The 26,311-nt window shown below is 38.6% G+C and overlaps 1 protein-coding gene across 1 annotated transcript in view; it reads left to right on the top strand.

The window, feature by feature from the left end:
* The window catches only part of PEPD (peptidase D), a 142,676-nt gene that overhangs the window by 33,068 nt on the left and 83,297 nt on the right, over positions 1–26,311 (top strand). Inside the window, exons 7-9 of the mRNA XM_087739550.1 lie at positions 591–635; positions 7,618–7,693; positions 9,134–9,180. Of these exons, the coding sequence (XP_087595676.1) occupies positions 591–635; positions 7,618–7,693; positions 9,134–9,180 (168 nt within the window). The remainder of the gene's footprint in view (positions 1–590; positions 636–7,617; positions 7,694–9,133; positions 9,181–26,311) is intronic.

Genomic DNA, 26,311 nt, shown 5'->3' with positions numbered 1-26,311 from the left:
TGCCTCTTGTCTAGATTGGAAAAGACAAGAAGAGGTTGTTTTCCTTTTCACAGACCTCTGAGCAAGCTTGTTTATCACATGCCATGTTCTGCGCACACAAAAACCGGAAGGTGTAAAACAAAGGATGAAATTAGCAATTCACTGTGTTTAATTTCATTGAAGGGTATTTGAGGAACAAAGTTAAAATCACAGAACAATTTTGGTTGGAAGGGACCTCTGGAGGTCGATCTGGTCCAGCCCACACTTGTAGCTGTGAATTGATAACTTAACATTTTATCTTTGTCAAAAGAAGGTTTTTAAATATGTGTTGAACATACTGTTACGCTGGTTTCTGCACATTCTTAAAATTACATATCTGATTTAGTCTCATGTATTTCAAAATGAAATACCTGCACAGTGAAGATGAGCGTGTGCATTCTCCTCACTGGGATCTATACTGATCTCTACTGAATTCCAATACAATATTTGCCTTTGCAGGTTTTCACATCCTCAGAGAAGCCACATTAAAAAAAAAAAAGTAAATACACAGTCTCTGCTGTTGTGTGTTTGGCTGTTTTTTAACATTTATATTTTTGGGGGTTTTTTTGTAGATTTAATGTGAACAACAAAATCCTTCATCCTGAAATTGCAGAATGGTGAGTAGCATAAAATCTTTCTCTTTGAGTGTTGTTGAACATGCTTATATTCTGTACCCTTGCTTCAGAGAGATTCCCTCAGCAGAAGCTTCCTACTTTACCATATGAGTTTTAATTTTAAGCTGATTTCATGTTGTGGGGTGGAAATAATGTACAAAGGGCTAGGTAACAGCATCAAAAAGTCAAGAATCAATGTAACATTTCTTAAGCCTTGTGTCTGGATATACATTTTTGTAGAACGTGTTTGGAGTTAAGTCACGTTTGTGTAAATGTGAATTTGTATGAATAGGAAAAGAACTGAGGGTAATTCAAATTGTAGCAATGAAAATCAAAGGTAGATGAAAACTGTGTCTGAACAGGTAATATTTAATAAGGCATTATTACTTCTCTAGGATTTATTTTAACAGCATTAATTTTGTTGAATTATTATTCATGTAACTATACTTTGTAATTCTAGGGGAATTCTGCCTTAGCCTATCTAGAATAGACAAAATTAGAGAGTGTGACTAAGTATATTAGCAGCTTGCAAAGCTACTGCATTTTACCAGTTTTCCTCTTTTGGTCAGCATTGCTGACTTTGTCCTCAGAATTGCTCCATGACGAGGGCTTTCTAGTTTTCCATTTAGGAAATTAACTGAAGAAACAACATAGTGGATTTTTGTTAATTAATTAAGTTTTTATCTAAGCTTTTTGAGTGTATTAATCTAGAAATGAGGAAGCAAATCCTTAATTAAGACATATAAGCTCAGAATCTTAAAATACAAACAGGAAAGCGTACACTCTGACTACCACTGATGTAGCTGATGGTATTACGTACTACTACATATTGTTATTTTTAATGTTTATTATTAGCTCATATACTGAGAGCAATCTTCTGCTGTCTTCATCTACATCTAGTTGCCAGCTTGGAAGCTAGAGAGATGTTTTTTGAACATCAATGCAATTCCAGAATGTGTAGAATTTGAATAGGTCACATTTCTGTTGTTACAGCCATTTTTCAATGCTTGGCAGGACATAAAAAAGTTGTAAAAGGAAAGTGGGAAGTGGGGAAACTTTGCTTAGATGTTTTTGCATCCCTGAGTCACGGGTGGACCTGGAGATGTATAGTAGTGGGACTCATGGCTTGCAAATCCTGCTGATGAGTGCAAGGGGGAATGTGAGTGCTTTGTAACACAGAAAATTGCTCAGGGTACCGATTTTTAAATCTTGCCTATTCTATCCTTCTAGAATTTGGACTCTTCTTTTTCGAAAATAAAGAAGTTATCCTATAGAATTGATTTCTGAATTTAAGAGTTGGTCAGCCTTTGAGGTGCAGAGTCCTGATTAATGTAGACAGAACACAAGTTCAGAAATTGATGTGTAGGGATGTACAAATTAAACACAATTAGGAAAACTTGGTAAAGAAGAAGCTTAGCAAAGCCTGTCTTTTAGAAATATCATTAGTGTTTTATTAGTCAAGCTCCTGTCATTACAGATATTGATAGGGAAGATCTTGAAATGTTCACACATGGCGCTGAGACCCCTGATGCCATGTTACATGGCTTACAAAAATAATAGAAAGGGTAATTCAAGTTAGATGTTCTTTATAAAGTCTTATTTTCTTGCAGAGGTGGCTGCTGCTGAGTTCTAGTTGATTCGTTTGGTGTTGGGCATGGGATTTTTTTGTTGTTTAAGACATTGGGAAGTTTCAGCCTCTGAAACTTCATTATCGTGTGCCCAGCAGCCAGAGGAGGATTTTCTAAGTGACCTGACAAACCATTTAAAGAACACAGGAAGGAGCTACATCTTTAACCTGACAGTGCCGTTTTTGTGCTCCTCTTGTTTGCCCACCTTTTTGTACTCTTGTTATCAGAGAAAGACAAGGGGCAAGAAAGGGGACCTGAAGAGGGGCCTGGTCTAACTTCCAAGCTTTGATCTGTAGATACAGCAGCACTACAGGGAGAGAGATGACAATTTTAGCTGCAGAAGGCTTTGGATTAGGGCTACAAGCTTGTTCCCAAGTTAGCTTTCATTCTGGTTCCATCCACCTTGCCAAGGTGTCACCTGATAAGCTTTTCTCCTCTGTGGTTGTGTTAATGGGGGCTTAAATCTTCTTCAGGAAGCTCAGGGATGGACAAACATGAGGTCTGTGCCCTGAGGTTGTACTGAGACAGACGGAGCACTGAGGCAGTAGAAAGGCAGCACTTGGAGCTGTTCACTTTGGTGTAGAGACAATCTCTTCTGTGAATTGTGGGTGCCGGCCCAGAATTCTGATTTTGTCTCCTTGCAATCTTGCAAGGGAGAGATGCTTGGTATGCACCTTCCCTCCACCTGTCTTTCAAGGAAAGGGAATTCTAAGTGAAGCCAAAGTTCAGATTTGCGTTCAAAAATGTTTTAAAAGGTTTTATCGTGTTTGGTGGTGTTAGATCAGAAGTACATTAAAGACCATTGTTAGGATTTAAGAGTCTAGTGAAATCAATATGTGAATGACAGGCTACGTGTATTAAAACTTCCTAAAGTAGAAATTTCCTTGGAATGTCAAGTTATCGCCCAAGAAACTTTCTTTGGAAAGCAATAATATTTTTAGAATTAAGAACATTTTTCTTTTAGGAAGATGAAATTTTTTTTTTTTTATTATATTCTAGGGTAGGAAATTGCTTAATTTGAATAGTATGCTTGCATGGATGCATATAATTTCAAATTCAGCAAGCTCTGAACTATTCTGTTTTACGTGATACTTGTCAGAAAAACTCCGATCTATACCATGTTGTCAAAACTGCCAGCAAGAGGTGAAACGGCTGAGCTTTTTGAACCAGCCGGGGAGAACTGTGAGCTACAAAAGGCAACTCTAGTATTATACAGTCTTCTAATAAAATGCAGAGAAAATAGCTCAATACTGACAAGGGGCACAGCGTTTGTGATTAAGGATCCGTTGCCTCCCTTGCTTACTCGTCCTTTTTCAAGATCTCAAGATTTTCTGCCTTGCTATGAAACTTAAGGATAAAACATAAAAGAATTTGACCTTATACTGGATTTCAGCAGTTTGAGGATCGGTGTTTTCACTTTTTTTAAATTGAGTGAATGTGGTTTCAAACACATTTGAAGACTTTCATTTTAAATTTCAGGGCTCTCATTTCAAATTTGATACTGAATGTATACGCTAAGTATTGATTTCATTGTTTTGAAAAGAAAATGTCATCTAACAGAAGACAAACTCCAAACTTGACCAAATTATCTCCCAAGTAATCAGAAGGAAATTTTTCTACACTAGCACTTAGCAAAATGGCCTTTTGTTACTTTAGTATACCAATGTCTGTCTACCGTAATCGTGGTGGTGCTGGAAGATAAACATTTAGCAATGTTTGGCTCATTTTGTGCCTGTATATACTGTATTTTCCTGTAACCTCAATGAAAATGGGATTTGATATTTATGTGTGGAAGATTTTATATATTCTGTATTTTGCATTACTTTTATGGAAAGCTATAATTGTTTCTTCAGAGAAAGTGATTTGTGTGTTAACGTCTTAAAGCTTTTCGTGTTTCCAGAGGTTTTTTTATTTATGTTGTAAACCTAACATCTTTTTGAACTGTTCCAAGATGAACTTCCATGTTCGGTGTTGATGCAACTGTCTTTCAGAATTGTACTGTAATGCTTCTTTGCATACGTGCATTACTATGTTTACTGGCTTTGATGCTAAGTCAGTTAGCAAGTTTCTATGCGAAAGCTTGCAGAAGAGCATAAATATATCAACTATGGTGGAGAAATTTCTATAAATAAAATGTGGAAAGGTAACAGCAGAGGTGAAAAAGGGTGAAGACAAGGCAGGACTGCGGAGTCTGTCTACGTGGGCAGCATCTATACTTACTAGGTGGTCTGTAAATGTAATGTTTCCAAAGGATGAGGAGTGGATGTACCCCGATGTTTTCGATGCGTGTCACAGAAAGCAGCCATTAAGGTTGCATGCATGTACTAAAAACAACAAAACAAGACAGCTGATAAACACTGAGGTGATAACTGGGAACAGATACTTTTTGGCAGCATGGTCAGGAATGGCGAATGCACTTGTGTATCTTTGAGGAAAGCACTGGTTTAGGAAAATTCAGTTGAGTTATGCAAGTGTCAGCCTCATAATTGCCTTGAATTCTGTGTGCTCTTGACTACTTGATTAATGGAAAATAGGTTGTGCATTTGATATCTAGCCACTCAAAATGCCCAAACTTAATTTCAGGACTGAAATGCTACTTATTTGTGTTAAAGCTTCTCTCTTCTGTTGGATGACTGGCATGCATGAAAAGACCACGTGCTCATATGGCAAGTGCAAATAAAAGCACAAAGTGTATGTAAAAGGGGCGGGGAGGACAGAGTTAAAAGTTATAGGTCAATCCTGACAGCAGGAGACTTGTGCTTCTGTTTTAACTTGATTGGATTGAGTGGCTTGCCTGTTAATCTGAGAACTGCGTTACATGCTGAATCTGTACATTTTTGCAATTGCATTAGCTGGAGCCTGGAAGTGATTTGTTCCCATTAAAATATTAATGATTGTATGCAGAGTGTGTAACTGGTCCAAGAGCTGTTTTTAATAGGACGTTGAAGTTCACATTTGTGAACAAAGGTGCGACTTTCTTCCTAGCCTTATCTCGGAAGTGGGGGGAAAACATCATGAGAACTGTGGACCACTCATCACCCGCAAGATTGCCGTAGAGTGCTAACCACAGTGCTTGACTAGCAACGCTTTAAACCTGGCTTGCGAGAGGGTTGCTTTTTATGCCATCAAAGCAGTGAGAAGGTGGTGAAATACATGCCCTGCTGGTGGGAACTCCATTAACAGTACCACTGTAGGCAGCATAGGAGCCCAGTGGCTTTTTCTTTTTGGTATCTAGGGGAGGGTGAAGTTGATTGTGTTCCCTACACAATTGTACATCCTCCCTCTCTTCCCTACTAACAGTGGGGTAGTGGTTTTTGGTGGTCTCAGAATGACTAAACATGTTCTGTAAAATGTTTCAGTGCTTGACCTTGTGTAAATGAAGGTCATGCATTGCATAAAAAGTATGTCTGAGGCTGAGCATGAATTGATATATGCAAAAAGATACCTGAGAAGTTATGAGCTAAAATAAATACCTTGACCCTGAAGCCTTATGACCTAGTCAAGTAAAATAGGCTCTAATACTGTTTGCGCTTGCTGTTGAGCAGTTACTAACTTGTGTTACTAGCAGATTCCAATAAAGAGATTAGACAACTGAATTATGAAACAACCTATTTTTCAGGTACTTGCAGATCAGAGATATGTACTGTATATTGAAAGTAATATAAAGGCACATCGAACAAGTATTAAATTATCCTGCTAGCACATGCAGTCTTCCAAAGAACAGGATTTAAAAAAAAATAAATCTATAAGCCTTTGCTACCTCATTCTAACATGAATATATTTGAGCTACTGTTCTTTACATCTTGGCTGAAAGGCAGTAGCAGAAGTTTGTTTCCTCACCCGTGGTGAGCAGATTATACCATCCCAGTGTAATTTTTTTCACCTCAGTGTGCATTTTAAAGCCTTGTACTTCTCATTCTCAATGTGCGTAATGATTATTTTGTGTCATATTCCAATTGACTAAGAATGTCGGTCCATTCCCCTCTACTGTGTTACTGTTTGTAAGAGCATTTTGATTGATAACCAGGATTTTTACAAAGGTACCTTTACTCTTGCCAGAAAAGTTGTGTTTGAAGGGGAGTGGCTGTGCCACGTTGCAGTGCAATCACTGTCTGTTGGAAATGCTCTTATCACACATCAGAGGCACTGATGGCTGAGAAACCTGTTTCTGGACTCATTAAAACAAACTACAGGAGCAGAAATACAGTAAATAGTTTTCTACAGCAGTGTGAGTAGGAGCGTGTTATAATAAAAAAGGGGTGTCTTGGTGGCAGTTTCAAAATATAACAGTTATGGTACTTTGTAACTGCTGCAAGCACTGGCGTGGAGCTGGAAAATACAATTTAAATATTTTCATGCACTTCAATAGATGTAGTTTTGTTCTTTGTAAACAGTCAGTATGTACTTCACAGCTGCCTTTGAGATGGGCATGAGAAATATTAGGAAATCAGTATGTGTAGCAGTGGAAAGAATAGGTGATTTTTAATAGAAGGTATGGAACTATCTCTGCTTCCCTGTTCATGTCACACTAAATAGCTGCTTTTATTTGAAATACATGGTAGAAAGCAGTGTAAGTAGATAAGAATTTAATGGTAAATTTTTGAGATGAGTTCTGAACAGAGTATCAAGGCTCATAAATAGACACAAATTCAGTATCTCATAAGGCATGAAGAACAGGATGGGGGTTTTGGAGGTTTGTTTGTTTTGGGGTTTTTCCTCCAGAAGCATGTGAAAGAGAATGGACATTGTGGCTGTAATTACTGCTGCTGTGGTTTCTGAATTTCATGGTTTGGGTTTTTTAATACCAAACAGAAACAGCATTTCTTCGCGCCCCCCTCCCCCCTGCCTTTTGAGGTATTGCAAATAGGTGGGAGTTGGGATTGTGCTGAATAGAAATTCTGGAGCTCTGGGAATTTCATTATGTAAACTAGTTTCAAATGGTGTTTAAAAAGTAAATCAAGTATGCTTGTAGAAATGTTCTGTTTGAAGTAGCATTTGAGCCATGACAAATGCAGAAATACATTGCTTTTGTTCCTAATGTATTGTAGAATGAGTTGAAAAAATGTTGGTTGGACCACTTGTTTATTAGTATTAAAATAATGCAGGCTGATGTTTGAAATGCTTGTGACTTCCCTTTTTAAGATTGTTTTGCTAATGGTGAATCAATGCCAGCTAAATTTTGCTGTCATGAATACTGTAACAGCTCTTCTCTCTTGAGGTGTACTTGATCTAATTTTACCATAGGTGATGCAAATTATTTTTGTTTTGTTTTGGGTTTTGGTTTTTTTTTTTTAATTTCATATTCTTAAGCTGTGAAGTTGCAACCTAACCTGATATTTGTTCTACTTTTCTTTAAGTCGTGTGATTAAGACAGACATGGAGTTGGAAGTTCTGCGCTACACCAATAAAATCTCCAGTGAAGCCCATAAAGAGGTAATGGATCCTTTACTGTTAATAATTTTTGCTCTTAGTGTAGCAGTAGTACTCAGAAAATGTTCCCAGCAACGCTGAATTGCTTAGTAATAAAATAATGGAAAGGCTGGATAGAAATAAGAGGATAATATCCCTTCTATTACAGCCCAGTAATACACCTTGCATTGTCCTTGAACTCACTGGTGCATTTGTGATGTGTGAGAAATCAAGTGTGGTTTTAGACAAGAGCTGGAGCCTCAGCAGAAGGTGACCTGCTTGCAATCTATCTGTCCTGTATGCACAAATACCTGTATAGTGATGGAGAAGGAAGAGATCAAGAAGATTATTCTTCTGGCCTATGTCAGCATGTGCAGCTCTGAAAAGTTCAACTAGCAAGTTACTCTTTCCAGATGCTTACAAACTGAAGGAATGTTTCCCTGCACAGTGGAGGATAGTGCAAGGATTCCTTAGGTTGCTCCTCAGAGATGGGTATGTCCCCCAGGACAGTGCTTCACGATGCTATTCTGTTGACGTAGCAGCGTGGCAAAGACAAATCCAGGATCTCAGCAAGGCTACTCAAGTTGGACCTAGCACTGTGCCAGTGGAGTCACATTGCTCTACTGGTATTGATAACAAAATTAACTTGCATGTCAATCCTGTACTCCATACAGTGATGCAGAAATGCCATGAGTTCTGAGCGATGACCAGAGGGAGCTTTGGTAAAAGTAGCTGATGAGGTTACTGACTCAACTATTGTCTTTGTTCCTGCTCCTCAGACTTCTGAACTGTGAAGTGTGAAAATATTTTAAAGTGAATATTGTAAAATTGCAAAGTCTAGAGATAGTAATTTGCATTCGTTCTCCTTGGTCCTTCATCATCCTTGAATAATCTTATCACATCTGAGAGAATTTCTTCTGTGGAGCAGCTGCCTAGAACTTTTATAATACAGAAACAGGCAAAGGAATAAAACTGGTGCACATTCTCAGCAAATCTGAGAACAAAAATCAGACTTGTGGGTTGTAAAACAGTGTTAACTCTAGTAGTTTTCTGTTGATTCAAATTGCAAAGTATAAAAGACAATCTCCCTTTGTAGTATATTCCAGTTCACAGTTTTGTTTTGCTGGTGGTTCATAAAAGTAAAATAAAAGGACTTGCTGCCAAGTTCACAAGAGCTTTCAGAATTAAGCATTGGTATTTTGATGAGCAGCATTTCATTAGGATATAGTAGTTTGGCAATTAAACTTGCTTTATTGCTGGAGACTGCAGGCATTTATAAAGATTAAAATGAGTTTGATTTCTAATGTAGTTTTAAAATGCATCTACTGATGTAAATTTAAATGAAGTACAGATGATATTTTTGTAATAAAGGTTCCTCTGGAGATATTCAGTCATAAGCCATAAATTTATAAATATGAGATTTCTTCCTGCTATGAATGTCCCATGTTAATATGTATCTTACAGGTAATGAAGGCAGTAAAAGCAGGTATGAAAGAATACGAGATGGAGAGGTAAGAGTTCTTTCAATAATTGTAATGAAAAGGAGAAAGTCTCTCTGTAGTAGGGGTAGAAGCAATAGCTGAGGCAAAGCAGTTGCATTGATTCAGTTGAGACTGAGAGCTCATTGCTGTATGAAGACTGTTTTAAGCAGTATTTTATTATTTTGAGGTGGTACTTCATCAGTTTCAAACATGTATTTGATGATGGTTGATTATTTTTTGGTGATGGTTTAGTGTAGCATAATTCTCATCCTGGAATTCTAGTAATTTACAGAAGCTTTACAAAATAGCTGTTGTTATTGTTTGAAGCCATCCAATAAAATGGTATTTATGGATAAACATTGCCCTTATGCTTGTTATGCTTACAAGACTGCATGTATGAATGTTCAAGAACCTTATAAAAGGCTGTGTTCAATTACATTTTGCCTGCAATTACGAGTCGGCATTACCTGTACTTAGCCTGTACAAGGAGCTCATCTCACAAATGTAATGGATGTTAGTACAGCTGTTAAGAAGTCAATAAGAATACAGCATATATCTCTTATGTTGAAGAAAACATGCTGTACAGGCATATATAGGAAGGACTGGCTGCTCCTAACTGATACAGTAGTGATATGTCTAGATACAATGAAAACATTGCCTCCTCTTTTAAATCAATATTTACATTAGATCATCATCAGCCTATCTTATAAAGCATGGTTTTGATCACCAAGTCCATTTATTTTTAGCTCACATGCAGTATTTTCAATTTTCAAAGTATTTGCATAATGAAGAAATAGAAAATAGCAATCATATCTCAGTTACTGTTGTTTCTTGATAGTAATTATTCAAACGTTAGTAAGCAGGCTAATTCGGCGCCCAGTGAGGGGAAAATAAAGTGACCTCAGTGTTTGTCATCAGGATTTCAAGGTAGCTCAAAAAACAAATAATGCCCTTAGAACATATGCAATATGGAAAAACTAATGTTGCATTTAAGTAGTTTAAATTTCTACAGACTCTATAGGCTCATGCCTATAATTTGACTGTGCTTCAAATTGCAGTTACATACACCACCAAGGTAACAGGGGAAAAAAAAATATGTTGTACGCATTCCCCCATTAACTTTATTAATGAACCTTGTGTTTGTGTTCATTTTACTCGCTGCCCATGTTATACATGCTGATAGTGAAATTTTGGCTCTGGAAGTCAGTAGTAATCAAAAATTTCCATAGAGCAGCGTTTGTTCTCAAGGGCTTTTAAATGTCACAATCCTGGCAGTTTGGTTTAAATGTCATGCACTAAATGCATATATATACACTCTTCTATAAGTCTATGAGGTGTATTGCATTTTCACTCCAGGACTTCCATTCTTCTCTGGGTAGCTTCTTCCATACACATCAACCTTTTGAAAAGATTATTTGTGTCTTTCAATTAAAAAAATAAATAAATTAGGCAACTGTCTATTAAACCTGTTTAAAATTGCCTTCTGTTCTTCCATATGTCTTGATAGATTACACTTCTTGAAAGAGTTTGAGGTTATTTCACTAATGAAGGAGGTCTTGGCAGACTACCTCTGTAGCGTCTGCCTTGGAGACTATAATTAGAACTTCAGTTTCTGTTGCTGGTGGAATTCATCCCTGCTCCTGTTTCTGTTCCCTTATTGCTTAGGGGAAAAGGGTCCTAAAAACGTAAACCTGTCATTTCCACACCTTTCTGGCAAGAAATGTGTAGTTGAAATGTTTATAAATGAAGTTAGAAAACAGTCTAGGAAATCTCTACTCTGTAGGCAGATAAATCCATTAATGTAGTCTAAGAAGGGAACTTTCAAAGACCTAAAAATAGGTAACATCCAAAACCAGACAATTTTCATGGAAATAGTAGAGTTTTTTAATTTGGGGGAGGTGGGGAGGTTGGGTGGGTAAGTGTCAACAGGCTAGGTAGCTTGCATTCAGCAGCTTTGGTACATCTGAAATATAAGGCTGCAGAGAACCAAAATTATTAGTCTTATAGGTTTATCAAAAGTATTGACACTTGTATTTAAGAGATAATTAAAAGTTAATGAAGATTTTAATCTTCTGATGTTTCTAGGGCTTCTACTCTCTTTGTGAAAGCTTTCTGAATTGTGGGGCCCTCTTCTCCAGGTGGATTTGCAGTTCCCCCTGATGGCTGTGAAATTGTGAATTTTTGAAATGAATATAGATATCTCTTGAAATGTGGCCAATAAATCCCCCTTCGTATTGCTTTACTTCATTCTTTGACATTGTGGAGTATAGCATGTGTGTTTGGGGGTACAAAGCTGGTCTGACTCTGTCTGCTAGGAAGAATAATGCCAGAGATCTCAAAAGCAATTAAAATTTTCCATTACTACATGCGGGACCTAAGCTTGCCTTTTCTTTGTTCATTTGGTAAGCAGCCTTCCGACAAAAAATAAGTCATTTTACTTCTACTGTATCATACAGCAAGAACATGTTAAAATGCTCGAGGAAATATATCTAAGAGTCAACAATATATAAAGCTAGTTATATTTCTAGGATTGGGATTATTATCTGAGAAGTAATTTGAAGGAAATTAAGTAAATTATGGAGAAGTCTCTAGATAAGACTATCTTTAATTTTGAGGGTTGAACACTGGCTTCAGAAATATGCTGGAAGTATTCTTTATGATTAAGGTTCATTGGTAAATGATTTTGAACCAGTAATGCGTTAATGCTGAGATATATAAAAAATGAACGCATTTAACTGCAAGTCCAATCATCCCTGGCTTCTCTTTTGGGTTGATGTTATTTAACTTCAATGTGTGGTCGGTTGGCTTTAAGGAGACAGCCAAGGCAATTATCTACAAACAGTAGTTCACAGCATGTGTAATTGCATATAAAGTCATTTTGGTAGGTCAGATTCCGGATTTTCTCTGAAGTAGTTTGTTTAGTATTTGTGCTTATCTCATGTTTAATTAATCTTCTTTAATTAAAGGCTTTTAATTATGAAACTGCTCTGTAGTGAATATATTGTTAAAATACAGCAAAATGAAATCTCTTCAGCTCAAGAAGTATGTGAAAAAAATCTGTGATTTCAGCTAAGTTGTTTTAAGTGTGTATATATAAACAAAAATATGTTGTGTATATATCTATATATACATATACATACTGAAAGTACTAATTAGGACCTACAATCATCTGTTTCAGGAGGCTCTAAAGTGCTGGAGATACCTTCTCTAGATCAGTGTTTATCAGTTTCTAAAGTGTTGCCTATTCATCTGCTTCGAATTTACCAAATGAAGTTTTGAATCTTCTGTGCATTTTCACATATATTTCCTTTTTTATTGAAGAGAACAATTTTAAGACTGGGATGGGCACTTGGAATTGTTGATTTGATCAGGGAATGATATGAAAGTGTATGCTGTAGCAACAGAAGAGCAACTTGCTACATACACAGTGTTGAACGCGTAGCTATTGTACACATTGCCCATTTTTGTGGGGTTTTATCCTGTTCTTAATATCATTGAAGGCCCTGTGATAGGAGTGTATGCACAGTCCTGAATTCATTAAATGATAATGTAGTCATCATTGCCTTGATGATTCTGGACAGCACTAAGCCAGGCCTAAATGCTCATTCCCTTGTCCAAGATCTCCCTAGATTATTTGACTATCTCTGGACCCTCTGCAACTGCTGAACACAGGAGCACTGTAGTGTTGCCATGCAAATAACTGTGAGTCCCGTACCTAGGATCCAAAAACTTGGGCCCTGATCCTGTAGAGTGGGCTCTTTTAAAACAAAGGAGCAATTAGCTAGTGTAAAGGGCAGGTAGTGTGATGTGCAGTGTTAGAGGTGGGTAACAGTACTTTGCATGTTGTTTCCATCAGTAAGAGCAGCAAAGTAAGAAGAATCTCACCATACCTTTTCAGAGGATGCGTGATCCTGTAGCTCCTGGGCACTGCTCAGGCACTGTTGGTTTTGTTATCAGCTTGCTAGGGGAAGCCACTTCATCTCTGCATGTCTGCTTTCCTCTCTGTAAGGCTGGCCTGCGTTTCCTTCTTATGACTTTACATGCTTCGGTGCTAAGGTTGGTACAAGTGATGGAGGGCAATATATGTTCCATGCGATCTCACAGCAGCCAGTTACCACCAGTCAGCTGGAGAGGTTCCTGGGCATGGCACTGGTTCTCCAGATGGGGTTGTAGAGGGGGGAGTTGGAGCTTATTGAGAGCATGTGCCAGCCCAGTCAAGAGCTTGTGGCCCAACTGTACAGATGCCCTCTCTATATAATGCAGTGGATCTTCTAGGTCTGTACAACCGTACAAATAATTGTGGTGATTTTGTAGTAGTTAATACTAAACTTAAACTCAGCTCTGCTGTAACAGCAACAATTTAAAGAATCAAATGGCAAGAAGGCGGCTACAGAGGTTTTTTCGTGGTTTACAATGCTTACAGACTATTTTTACACCTTGCCTCTCTTAACCAGCTGAGGCTGATAGGAGTTCTTTATCCTTGTTCTTTTCAGTGCTGTCCCCGATTCCAAAGCAGAGCTTAGATTCTGAGATGAGTTGTTGTCATATCTGTCAATGTTAAGTTTCACTATCTGTGGCAGTCTGAGACTACTCTCGTGGATTATGGCTCTCATCTTTCATTTATCTCTCCTCTGCTCCAGTGGAACAAACTGAAAATAAAACATGTATGTTATTTCACTAGAAAAGAGAAAATAGCCAGAATAATTTTATTTTCCTTTGGGTGTTTCCTTTTAGTGAAATGCTGATTATTTGAGCTAATTAGGATTTGCCACTTACCATCTCCTGATAGACTTTGCTCTTTGAATGTTCTTGAGAAAGTCACTGACTTCTGCAGCAAATAATCTTTAAAAATATTTGTTTTTTTCATGATCCAGTTTTTGTATTTAGAATTTGAGCTCAAGCATAGCCTTTGTAAGTCCTTTGCATAAGTGTGTGTGGACAGTAAATAAGAATGCCCACTGCAGCTGACAAAAGTACATGGGTGAATTCTTCACAGTTGCTTTTGGCATGGGAATGGTGTTGAATTGTGCCATGACCCTCACTGGTATTTGTGTATAGGATTTATTTTTATTAAACAAGAGGCCAGCACTCCATTAATCTCAAGCAGCATGTCAGTCTACTCAGCTACTGAAATGTGATTTTTCTTTTCCTTTAATTTTTTTTTAAATAGTTGGTAGCATTCTGTAGCCTGAAAATGGCTCAACTGCCTTGTTTCCCTAAGCTGCCTCATAGTTAGAGGTGATGAGTTTTTAAATGTAAGTTACTGCTATCAAAAGGCTGGATTTAAAACTTGAAAATACATGAAAAACATCTGAAAGAGAGGAAGAAGGTGGCCTTTCCCCACGTTTTTTAAAAAAAAAAAATCCACTTGTTTTTCCTTTGATTCTGCACACCTGTGTGATAGGACTGGTGTATGTGTCTGCCTGCTGTACAGGCGGTGTTTTGGTACTAAGACAATCCTGTACCCAATATTATTTATTTGCCATTATATCTAGTCTAGTAGAAGGGTCGAAGGAAGAAATGAATCATAACCAATTTCTGTTTTCAGCAAAATGCCCGCACTGCACAGCAGCTCAGGAGCTTCTGTTTGAGATTGCACTGGGGCTGGCAGGGAAGCGACTAGCTGAGCTGGGGTTTCATACCCACGCTGGAGGAGCGCCTGGTGGGAGACAGCAGCTCGGGGTCACCCAGAACTTCCTAAAAACGGTGGTACAAAATGACCTACAGTGGTTCATGGCCAGGTAGGCAGCTTAATGCAGCTTTGACAGCACATGTTGGGTAGCTGCTAATTGCTTAGGTTGAGTGAGCCACTGAATCTCAGGTGTCCAGTGCCCAGAGGGAAGTCAGATATAATATCTTTGCTGGGAAGAGCAACTGGATTCAGCAAGACGCTTCATGCAGCCTTCCCCTCCTGCCTACCTTCCCTCAGGTACAGCTGGTCCTTTGATTTTTTTTTAAATTAGGCTGTCTCTGCTGATTTCCTAATCCAGCTGAATTAAGGTTGTAAATAGTCTTAAAAGAAATCTGAATTTAAAAATTGGTTTAGAAAGCCCCTGAGCATTGTTCCTCTTCTGTGACACACAGAGACACAAATGCATATGTACATGCACTTGACTCAGCAGAAGTGGGGGTGCGGATTACCTCCTGAAGATGGAGACCTCCTGTCTCAGTACCTCATCTGCTTTAGGAGAAGTGCTTCTCTGTGGTAAATTCACTTTGAGAGGTTCCTGCTGCCCCAGGCCTGGCAAACACATACCCATTTCCAGTCGCCCTGCTCTCGTCCTCTCCCCAGCTGAGAGGAGAAATGTGGGGGGCAGAAACCTCCTGGGGAGGGGAACATGGGGGCACTGGAACCTCTGAGACCTGATTTGCCTGAACTGCTGATCTGTGTGGTCAAAGTGGTTGGTGGTGAACTCCCTTAACTGCTGGGAGGGAGCAGAGCAGTTCCAGTATCTTCCCAGTAATGTCTCATCATTTTCCATTTGCAGGAGGTCCCATGGCAAGCTTGTATATTCTCTCTCTCAGTGGAGGACAGCTTGGTTCACCTCCTGGATGTCACTTTAATTAGCTCTTTGTGTAGAAGAGTGCTGTTTAATTGCACAGGTCTCTTGTTACTTGTGATTGAAGTTCCACATAATTGTGTTTTATCTTCTACAAAAAAATTGTGGAATCGGACTATGTGAGAACTTTAAAATAAAACCCTCTATCAGCCCACAGATACCAAAGAACAATTACCATGCTGGTATTAGAAAATGGTTCCCTTCAGAAAAAGAACTGTGGAAGGATGTGTGCAACGTGCGTGCGTACAGAACTGGGCTTGCTTGCATAGCAAGATATAACCCAATTAAATGCTGTGTCATTGTATGTCCTTACAGGGTTGTTAATCTAGTTAGTGCTGTGATAATTTGTAATTATCCTTTTATTATGTTTTTGGAAACCGAAAGGTAGTCACAATTTTTATTTAAATTTTGAATCTGATTGAAAATTACAAGCAATATTAATTTCTGTGGGTGTTTTGTGGAGTGAGTGTTACTCTTATTTATGTTAAGGAAAGAACAAACTTTCTTCTCAAATTAGCAATGATCTCAGCTTTTACTGAATCTAGCATGGCATTGAGATAGTGAACTAATTAGCATTACTAATGACAAGCTTAGACTGGAGATACGTGTAATGGAACTCGTAAAAGACAGCAGGCTGAACTGATTATTATTTGCTGTGGATTTTGTTCATGCTTGTTCAGACAAGTCAAAAGTAAAGATTCTACCATATGTGAGGCTTTATCTGCATTGTGAGCTTTAGTTCAATAATTTTTGCTAATTACTGTCAAAGCAGAGAGATCAGTATTTTGTGTTTGTTGGCTCTCATCTTTTGATAACCAGAATTGCTACGTGATCATGCTCAGAGACTAGAAGCCCAACTTGAAGGAAATGGGTAGAATACCAAGACTGTCCATTAATAACATGATGTCACACACTGGCGTTCTGAAAATCAAAACCATTTTATACAGATGAAAAGAAAATTAGCAGATTCTGTGCCTTCCAGCTTATTAAGCAGTGTTTCTAACATCTATCCTGATGGTTCTTTTTTTTGTTTGTTTGACTTTTGTTTGGTTTTCTGTTGTTGCATCATCTCTCTAGGGGAAGAATTGTGGAGAACTCTGTACTGTTTTGGCAGCTGGTAGTTTTTTTAGTGTACACATTATCAGCAGTATTGAAAAACACAAGGTCAGGATTATAATTACAGAATGGTATGTGATAGTCTTTTTTTAGTTTTGTTCGCCATGCAGATGAGCTTGGTCTCATTTGCAGAATGTTGTCTTGCTCTTAAGTGTTGTAATTTTTCTGACCTAGATCTTGGTCATGGGGTTTTAAGTGTTGTTGGGAGATGGTAGGCTTAGGTCACTTGATGCTTATTAAGTCTGAGATTACAAACAATAATTGAAAAATACATGTACGCAAAGTCAATGAAGGCAGCAAAGGACAAAGCTGCAGGTGGTTGCCTGTAGTGAGAGATGCAAGAGTACTGGAGTCTGCTTAGCACTGAAGTCTCTATGCCTAACTATGCTGCATTCCTGCTGTCTGAGGAGTGCTAAAGATGGCTTGTGTAACTGAGGTTGAGTTGTATAGCAGGGCAGAATAGAGTTGAATTGCAAGGCAGAAGTGATGGAAAATGAACTCTTAAGTTCAACTTAGGATTGGGGAGGAATCTGAATCATATTAGACAGTAGTGGTGATGTTTCTGCTAAAAGGAATTTGCCTCTGTTGAGAACTCCTCAAAACCCAACATTATTTCTGGGTTACTTGGATTTTGCTTTCAACAGCTCTTCCTGAGTAGATCAAATTGAGCCTTGAGGCAGTCTTGGGAAGTGAGGGATACAAAGAGCTTTGCTGACAACTGATTCTCTGTCTTCCAATTCATGTACTGAAACCTGTATATTTAAAAGAATCAATGAGATATGTGATATTTGAAGGCTCCACAAGTTAATCCGTTAGTGTAAAGAACAGTTGCCATCACTTCTCACTTGGTACAATCCTCTTGTAAAATGTCATATCTTTCAGGAGTATTGGACTGGATTTCTGCTGCTTTCTTATTTCAGAATGAACCTGCTATGCCCTCTTGGTCAGCACTGGATGGCCGAGGCGGGCAGGCATTCTTATCTCCTTAGCAGATTATTTGTAAAAATTGTGTGAAGTTGTTTGGGTGCAAGGTGTACCTATAAGTTGTAAATGTTAGGATTGTGTGAAGTTTAGGATGTTAGATGTGATTTATTAATAGTCTTTTGCCTGTCTAATCTCTAGATTTGCTCTGTAAGGGAAGGTTTGACATTGGGTTGATATTAGATAGGATCAACTTTCCCGGATAATTTTTTTTTCTTTATTGTGCGTTTGAAGGAGGAGGAGAACAACATATCTGTGACTAATGTGTTGTTTGGGTTGGAAATGGCAACAGCATTCAGGAGTTGGCTTCCCAATCGTGCAAGATTTGGGGAGATTTCAGAGATGTTTGTCTTGAGGGAGGAGTCATGTGGTTTTGATCAGAAATTCTGTCTTTGTGCGAAGGAAGTCAATATCATATGACAAGAAACCATTTAACTGAGGAATGTCTTGGCCAACACTGTTTCTGTTGCAGTTGCAGATCAGAGAAGCTTGTGTCCATAAGAGCTTCCTAGGGGGTCTAGAATTTGTTTGGTTCAGGTGAGCTTGTTGGTTATTTGGGGCCGGTAGGGCAAGGAGGCTTCTGTTACTTGAAAGAGTTCCTGAACGGGTGTTATAACTTCTTTCTGGTAGTTTTCTGTATCGCTTTGTGCTTCGTTTACATATTGGTTCTAACACTTGGGATCAGTGTAGTGACTTTACCACCTACGATAGGCCCTTGGAGTTAGATTTGGCATCTTAGGAATCTTAGGAAGATTGCTGAACTGCTGCTCTCTGGGCCCCTACTGCAGTTTAGAATGAGCATTGAAAATTAATCCGTTCTTAGATTTCAGCCCATCAGTCTGCATTAACCTCTGATTTCCACTGTTGGTGTTTGATCTTTCTGCCCTTCTCTTTAGCCAGCTCAGGTGCTGGAAAACAGCCTGAGCTCTGGGAAAAAGGAGCAGCACTTGCAGAGATGGTATGAGGCCAGTGAACGGATCAGCGGGCCCCTGTGGAACAGGGTGCAGCTTGTTTGCGAATGAGCTTGGGGATGTGCAGATTTTGTGACCTGTCTACAGAGCACCTGTGTAGTCGTTTGTTTGGCCCTGGCATTAAGAAAGGAGTGTTGAAATGTTCCCAGGAATTGGAGAAGGCGTCATGGGTAGACTTAAGCTCAAAATGTGCCTGCATCTTCCTGAACAGGCTGGAGTCCTGCTTCCTCAGCTTCCCTTCCCAGAAAATTCTGACTTCTGCAGCTGCCTAAACCTGGTTCAGACATCGTCATCACAAATTGTGTCTTACAATCTTTTATTATCCTTAAGGCAATAGGTTTACATATCCCATGTGACAAATTACTGCATTATTCTCTAAGAACAGTTCAAATATTCAAAAAAGTATTGAGAGCAAATTAAGCTCTATGTTGGGACCCCAACCTCCTTCTAACCTAAGCCCTTACTGTGCTTCTGCTTACTCTGTGTTGTTGAACAGAAGTTCAGACTTCAAATATTCAATTTGAAACTATGCTATGTGGGTGGCTGTGTATTTGCTAAGAAGCATAACTGAAGATGAAAGTTTAATTATTTCTTCAAGGCAAATCCTCTCTCCCATGGACTTAAACTTGCATAAGAAAAATGAAAATTCATAAGGAGTGTAAAAATTGGCTAAAATTAAAAACCATTTATTTTTACCCTATTTATTCTTCTGAATAATAAAATTTCCCCATGGGTTTTTGGAACATATGTGGAATAATTACGCTGTAGAAGTGGTGCTTTAGTTCAGCTTCTAGAGCTAGGGCAAACATTGTGATTATGCTGCAAGCTTAAGTCTAGGTTTTATAGAAAATCTCATTCAAGGCTCTATTGCCGTCAAGTGCAAAAAACTGTGACCCATGGATTGGTCCCTGTGGGAGCAATTATTCTTTGCAGAGGTTTTTTTCCAGCACTGAATATTACAAGTGTCAGAAAAAAGTTTAACCCTCAGTACCTCTAAAAGAATGTTTCCATACCTGCTGGCAAGAATATAAATTTTTAGCTTGTATTTGCAAGCATTTTATGTTTAAGCCAGGATTTTTTTTTCAAAATGTGTCTTTATAAACAACTCAAAAGTAACAATGCTGTCTTTTAGTTATGCTCCGCATGCCTTGGTGAAGACAGAACAGGGGCTGGAGCTGCCTGATGCTGCTTAATGCAGTGCTGTGCCCAAGCCTCTCGTGATGGGATCCTTGCACGTTGGGTGCAGTGTGAACTGATGATTAAAACCTCTTGTCTAGCGGTGGCAGAGGGGGGAGAATGTGGAGTGAGCGTGGGGTTGCTTAGGAACACGGGTTACCATCTGATATTCAGTATGCATGAGTGAAATGTTTTGGTGAACAAGAAGAATATGTTCATCTTCCAGCCATCGGTCTGCGGAAGGCAGTGGGTAGAATCTGGGGTAAAATCCCAGGAGCCGATGCTTGCCTTCAGGGGAATCTGCTTCCTTTTGAAGAGATGCAACGTGTGCATTTTCCCTTCCTTAATTCTGGCATTTGTTTGTTTATGTCTTATCAATCAAAGCATGTGCATTATTCCTAGCAGAAATTAAAATAATATTTGTCTATTGCAGATTTCCTGCCCCCACCTCCCTGTTTTCTCATGTTTCTTCTTTAGTGCTGAGCACGATTTGGTCATTAACTGTGATATAACTGTGATGAAATGTATAGAACTTGCATCATGTCTTCAAAGGCTTTTGCAAAGTGAAAGTAGTCATGAGATGTGAAGAGGGATGTTAGGCTACCTGTCTCTGAAGTTCAAGTCCGAGATGGCCAGAAGCACCTTTCACTCACCATAATACTGCACTGAGGCATAAAGACAAATTGGTCCTGAATATACCAACCCTAGGACAGGAAGGGTCAGGTTCATTTCTGCTTTTTTTTTTTTTCAGTTGGTGATTTGTATTTATTACATTGTTTGGTACTTTTCTAAATTTAAAATATTGATGATACTCAAAATAGTCTCAGGCAACGTTAAGTGAAGAGCTTCTGTTTTTGAGAAATGAAGAGAGGACTTGACAAGTAAAAAATGGATAAGTTTTTTCTGTTGGGCTCATGCTAAAGGATGCAGATTCATTTGTGTGTGCAGACACAAGTGATATCTTTTACCTATTGCGTAGAACTTCCAGTGAAATTTGTCAAATTGGTTTTTTGAGGAAAGGTATGTTAGGTTTTGGTTCAGTTATGCTTAGCATGCGTAATTGTATGAAGAAGTAATTTTAAAAGAGGCCTTTCAGCAGTTCAAAAGTGTATTCCAAAATATTTTGACAAACATCTAAATGTTTATTCCAAAATATTACGGGGAAATGCACTGCCCTGAGATTGTGTACCATGTTATGGAGCTCAGGTGAGATGACCAGTTCTTACATAGAGCTCCATAACCTCCTGTAGGTTATCCCGCTTGCTCTACACAAAATGTACTGCTTCTCTACAGGCACCCTGGCTGTACCTACATCTGCAGGAGTGATCCCTGCACGTTATTTTTAGCTAAATTACTTTGCTGTTTGCCAGGTGTAACGATTCCTTCAATGTTCAGTCTATACGTTTTATCTTGCTCCCTGTTTCTTCCCCTCCTGTTTGCTGAGGTGACGCAGAGGGAAAGGGTAGGGGTGTGCCCTTTGCTGCTGCTTTGATTCTTTAAAGACAGGTTGGAAAAATCAGTGGGTGTAAGCATGTGTAGATGGAAATTGTTCAAGTGTTTTACTTCTGAACGTGTGAGACAAAGGTTGCATATTGTGGGTTTGTACTGGGCCAGGTTGCTGGACTGTGGTAGGTGGGGAGCAGGTAGGGTGCTAGTGGGACCAGTTCAAGTATGGGATCCTGCTTCTCCATGCCAGCCAGCACTCTGCACCAAATTAGTCTTGAGGGTCTGCTGGTGGCCTCTTATTGATCCTCAACACCTGAACAGGGTGTGGGGCTCCAGGCTTCCAACTTACAGCTACAAATCATGGCAAATCACAGCTGTCACCATTGTCACTCCAAATAAATGCCAGATCATTACCAAGTGCCATTCATCTTCCTTTATTGCTTCCACACCTGCTGATTAGCCCTCTGCTAGCATCCAGTGTCCCTTGCCACGCAAGTCCCCAGGCCCCAGAGGTATGCTCAAACTCCTACAGGTACCTCCTCTTGCATCCAGCCAGGGCAGCTGCTGCCCAGCCCTAGCCACAGCTGCTAGGCCTTGTGCAGTGGCAGCCGTGGGTGCTGGTGGGGATCTGCCATTCGTAGCTATGTGCACTGTTTGTACTAAAACATGAGGCACGGGGCTTCTCAAAGCTGGCAGCGATGAAAATGTGGCTTAAAGTATTTGCTTTTATCTAGAAAGAACCTGAGTGAAGGACTGAGTGCTGTTGCCTGCCAAAAGAGCAGTGGATTGTTTGAGCAGTGCCCTCCAGCAACACTAGAAAGAAGAGGCTTGATCTTTCCTGGTATTTCAGGGATAAAAAACTCCAGAAAATGAAAATTTCCATGCCATCTTTCATATATCAGGGAGAAACTTAGAACCTGATAGGGATGAACAGAAAGCATGTCTTTTTATGTATTTTTCCTTGCTGGGAGATAACTTTTACAGTGGTAACAGTAGTTTTCAATCTTCATTTTCTGGGGAAAAACAAAACAAACATTACTTCCTTTATTTTTCAGATGGAGCGTAGGCAATCACAGCTGGGCATGTTGGCCTACACCAGTAGACAATGCACTCCATTTTCTTTAACTCTGAGTCACTGGTTTTACATATATTTTTCCTTGTTTCAACCTGAACAAGTATTTTGAATCCATGAATCGTTTATCTTGGTGGTTCTCTTTAGAACTGGAAGCAGGTGGAAATTCATCAAGCCGCTGAAAAGGGATCTGGGAAAAAGTGTGTATCAGCTGCCATGATAGGTAGTGTGCTTGTAGACATTGCCAGTGGCCTCGAGATCAAACAGCAGAGAAATAGCTTCACAGTAAGAGCCCAGAAAATGTTAACTAGGTAATGAGTAGTGGCTTTCTTTTGATTTACAGCATGGCTTTACAATCAATCTATAAAGCTTTGAAGAGAAAAATATAAACCTCTAAGGGAAAGGGAAGGGCCGTACAATTAGTTGTTACTGTGCTTACTTGTCTTCTGTAATTTCAAGAGCGTGTGCTGAAAATGGATGATACTGTGCAAAAATCTCAACTATTGTCCATTTCCTTTGTGGATTCAAGCTGAGATATGGTTCACATCATGCGGTTCTTGGAGAATATTCAGCTTCATCTTAGCTATAGATTATGTGTAGACGGGTGTAGTTGGAGGAATTTGACAAGGGTTGCATGTGTGATGTAAATTGCACCTCTTATATATCAAATTTTTGCTCTGATGTCTTTTCTTTCATCTCCAGTATGTGTCTTTCATTAAAGAATTGGATGGTGAAGTGGATGTGATAGCTTGCAGAATATTTCAGAACCACATGTGGCAGTATTTTTTTTACTCAAGTAAATAACTATAGTTCAGAAAACTTACTCAGGAATATTGCACTGGAATTGGGATTTGGAAATGCAGTTTGTAATTGTCAAGACACCATTTGCTTGTTTGTTAATTTGTTTGAAGTTGACACTTGAGTTGAAAGACTAATAGCTGCCTTGGTGCGTTGCTCAATTTTAATTCTAATCTGTTACAGAGTTTGGGTGTACTGCTACTGTGGATGTAGTTTGTAATTTTTGTAGCTGGGGGGCAGTACTATTGTTAGGGGGCCTGGGGGTTTACTGTTCACATGCACAGGCTAAACTTGGACATAATGAAGAGCTGATCTTTCTGATCTTAAAGTTTTAATATGTGTATTATAGCAGTTGTTTACACTATTCAGAACAATTTACTTACTATTAAAATCCAGAAAACTTGTGTTTTCATCATCTGAAAAATGGAAAGAATTGTTCAAAAGTACAGATTTAACTCGTCGTATGCACAGAGTGCTGTCGATGTCATTGTTCCTATATTAATGTGCACATAATGTCAGGGGTTTTTAGCACATGTGACAGACTCTTCTGATGTGACTTATAACAAGGATTTGAGAGGGATTTTTTTGAAAAGTGGCTACTAAATTGCATATATGATCTTCATTTCCAAAATTAGTAATTTGCAAACTGAGGTAAGGTTTTCATTCATAGTAACAATCTAGCTAGCATTATTTCCTCTTCATATTTCAAATTAATCAATTATGTTTTATTCATAATAAAATATTTTTTCTCAGTTCACATAGGGATATTAATTTCAATGTAAATTATGGTATAGGCATGAATGAAAATGTTTCCCCATCCCGATACTAGAAAGCTACTACTTCATTAGGAAGCTAATTTTTTTTGGTCTCTCAGCTCTTAAAGTTTCCCCAGTCTGGCTCCTGCTTTACTCTGTAATGATTTAGGCTGGCAATAGTCAGCAGACAATTCTTTTCTGTTGTTGGTTTTTTGTTTTTTTTTTTTTTTCCTCCAGTGCTTTCTTGCCTGCACCCATTCATTATTTCGGTATCAGGAATATTTGAAACTTGGAGCATAAACTGTGAAATATTTGGTGCGCTGTCTTTTACATAGTTAATAGATGTACCAGATCCCCAAAGTATAAATCAAATTATGTAGCCTATTACGCTTTACATAGGAGAAACAAAATATGAAATATTTTACAATGCAGAAAGTGCATGTGAATCAAACTTTTGTTGTTCCTAAGGGATACAATTTTGACAATTTTATGAGGTTGCAATTTATTTGTAGGGCGAGTTGGCACATGGTTTTGATAAAAGTAATGTTCATACAGCATACTGCTAACAAGAATACTTTTTTAAAGCCACTAGTCTTGCTGATTTGTATTGTTATAACAAAGTATCTGTTAAACTCCCTAGAAGTGTGCCTCTCTGAGATATACTTATAAACCCTGCATGGTAATGCTGGTCTGAGTGTGAACAACATAAGCTTTCAATCTGTGCTGAGGAACATTTTTAAGGAATAATAAAAAAAAGAAAGCTGTTAAGAATTGGGAGAGAAAAAAAAAAACCAAACAACTGTGTTTTTTCCAGTACAGACCTCATCTTATGCAATAGACTCAGCAAAAAATGTTGACCTTGAAACTCTCATGCTACCTGTTGCTGTGAAAGACTGGTCTGATGTGACTGTCCAAAGAATAGGACTGTTGATAGGAATGACATTTCCTTAAACAAATACTTTAAACTGTTGTCTTGCAAGATATTCCTCTAAAAATATAGGTTAAATCATATTGCACACTGGAGTGAATATATGTTGCTCAGCATTCAAAATACGGCTTTTTACGTGCACGCTACATGCTGCTTTTTTTCTGAACAGGATGTATAGAAAAGGTAACATGGAAATTCTGTACCAACTGTGATTGTGTTTCTAGCTGCTGACGTGGAGTTTGAAGTAGAGAGCAGAGCTCTGGTGAGGCTCTTGTACACATGTATCAGCGAAGAAGCATGGCTGAAACTATAGCTTCTCTTGCTTTCCAGACTTATAATGGCATTAGACATAAGTTCAGATTTCCAGCTTCGTTTTTAACATCTCTGGTTTCATATCTTGTTTCTTTGAAATCACTTAAAAATACTCGGCTGGCAGCCATTTCTGAAATGTCTATGGCGACATGCTGTTTCAGAAGAACCAGCCTAATAACTGGTATTTATTCTTTTTAATTCTTCTTTCCCTTTTTGCTATTTAAATTGCGCCAGGGAGCAAGTCTACAAGCATCCTTATTTCCTCCTCCTTCCCTCCCTCTTCACTTGTATCTTTTCAGTCTTTTTTAGTCACTTTTCAGCCACATGCAATGTACTGAAACAAAGAAAGGTGTCTCACAGTATCTGTCCCACTATTTGTGATATATGGGATATATGTTTCCTAGAAATGTTGTGGACAGATTATAACAGGCAGTAATGAACTTGCGAGAGGATAGTTCAGAAAATCATGGTGAAAGGAGTTTGGTAAAAAAAAGATCTATGAAGTAGAGAAGCTGAAAAAAAATGAGATTAGTGTAGAAATTAAAAATACCCGAGCTCAGAATTTTGCTTGTTATCAGCCTGATCTTTTGTTTGGTCCCATTCAACATTTTGTCTTTCTAAATCGTAATGACAATCTGTTATTCCAGGGAGAATTTAAGATCTCTGAAGAGCTGAAAAACAGTGATTTTTGAATGGTTAAATTCAGAAGGAAATTAAGTTATCAGGAGTGTTTTCAAGATCTGGGTACTTGGCATGGAGCTTGCTCTGTTCAATATTGCAAAGTGCAGAAAGATTGAGGAGGGCTTTCTGCAGATACATGGGCTGTCAAAACGTTTGTTACTGAGGGTTTATACCAGTTGGGTGCAAAGATACCAAAAGGAATACTGTTATTTTTTAAATAGCACTAGTTAGTTTCTAGAATGTGTTTTCATTGCTGGTGAAGTTATTAGAAATAGTGATCATGGAAAGTCTGAAAGGTGTGGTATAAGGAAACAGGCTGTGTGGGTGAAAGAAAAACGGAGTTCAAGTGCTCTAGCTGGGTTCTA

This window comes from Nipponia nippon, unplaced genomic scaffold, assembly GCF_047370975.1.
Source record: "Nipponia nippon isolate SJK-2023a ecotype South Korea unplaced genomic scaffold, ASM4737097v1 scaffold_7, whole genome shotgun sequence".
Taxonomy (NCBI): domain Eukaryota; kingdom Metazoa; phylum Chordata; class Aves; order Pelecaniformes; family Threskiornithidae; genus Nipponia; species Nipponia nippon.
The sequence above is the reverse complement of the archived record's forward strand: the minus strand, read 5'-3'. Positions and strand labels throughout refer to the sequence as shown.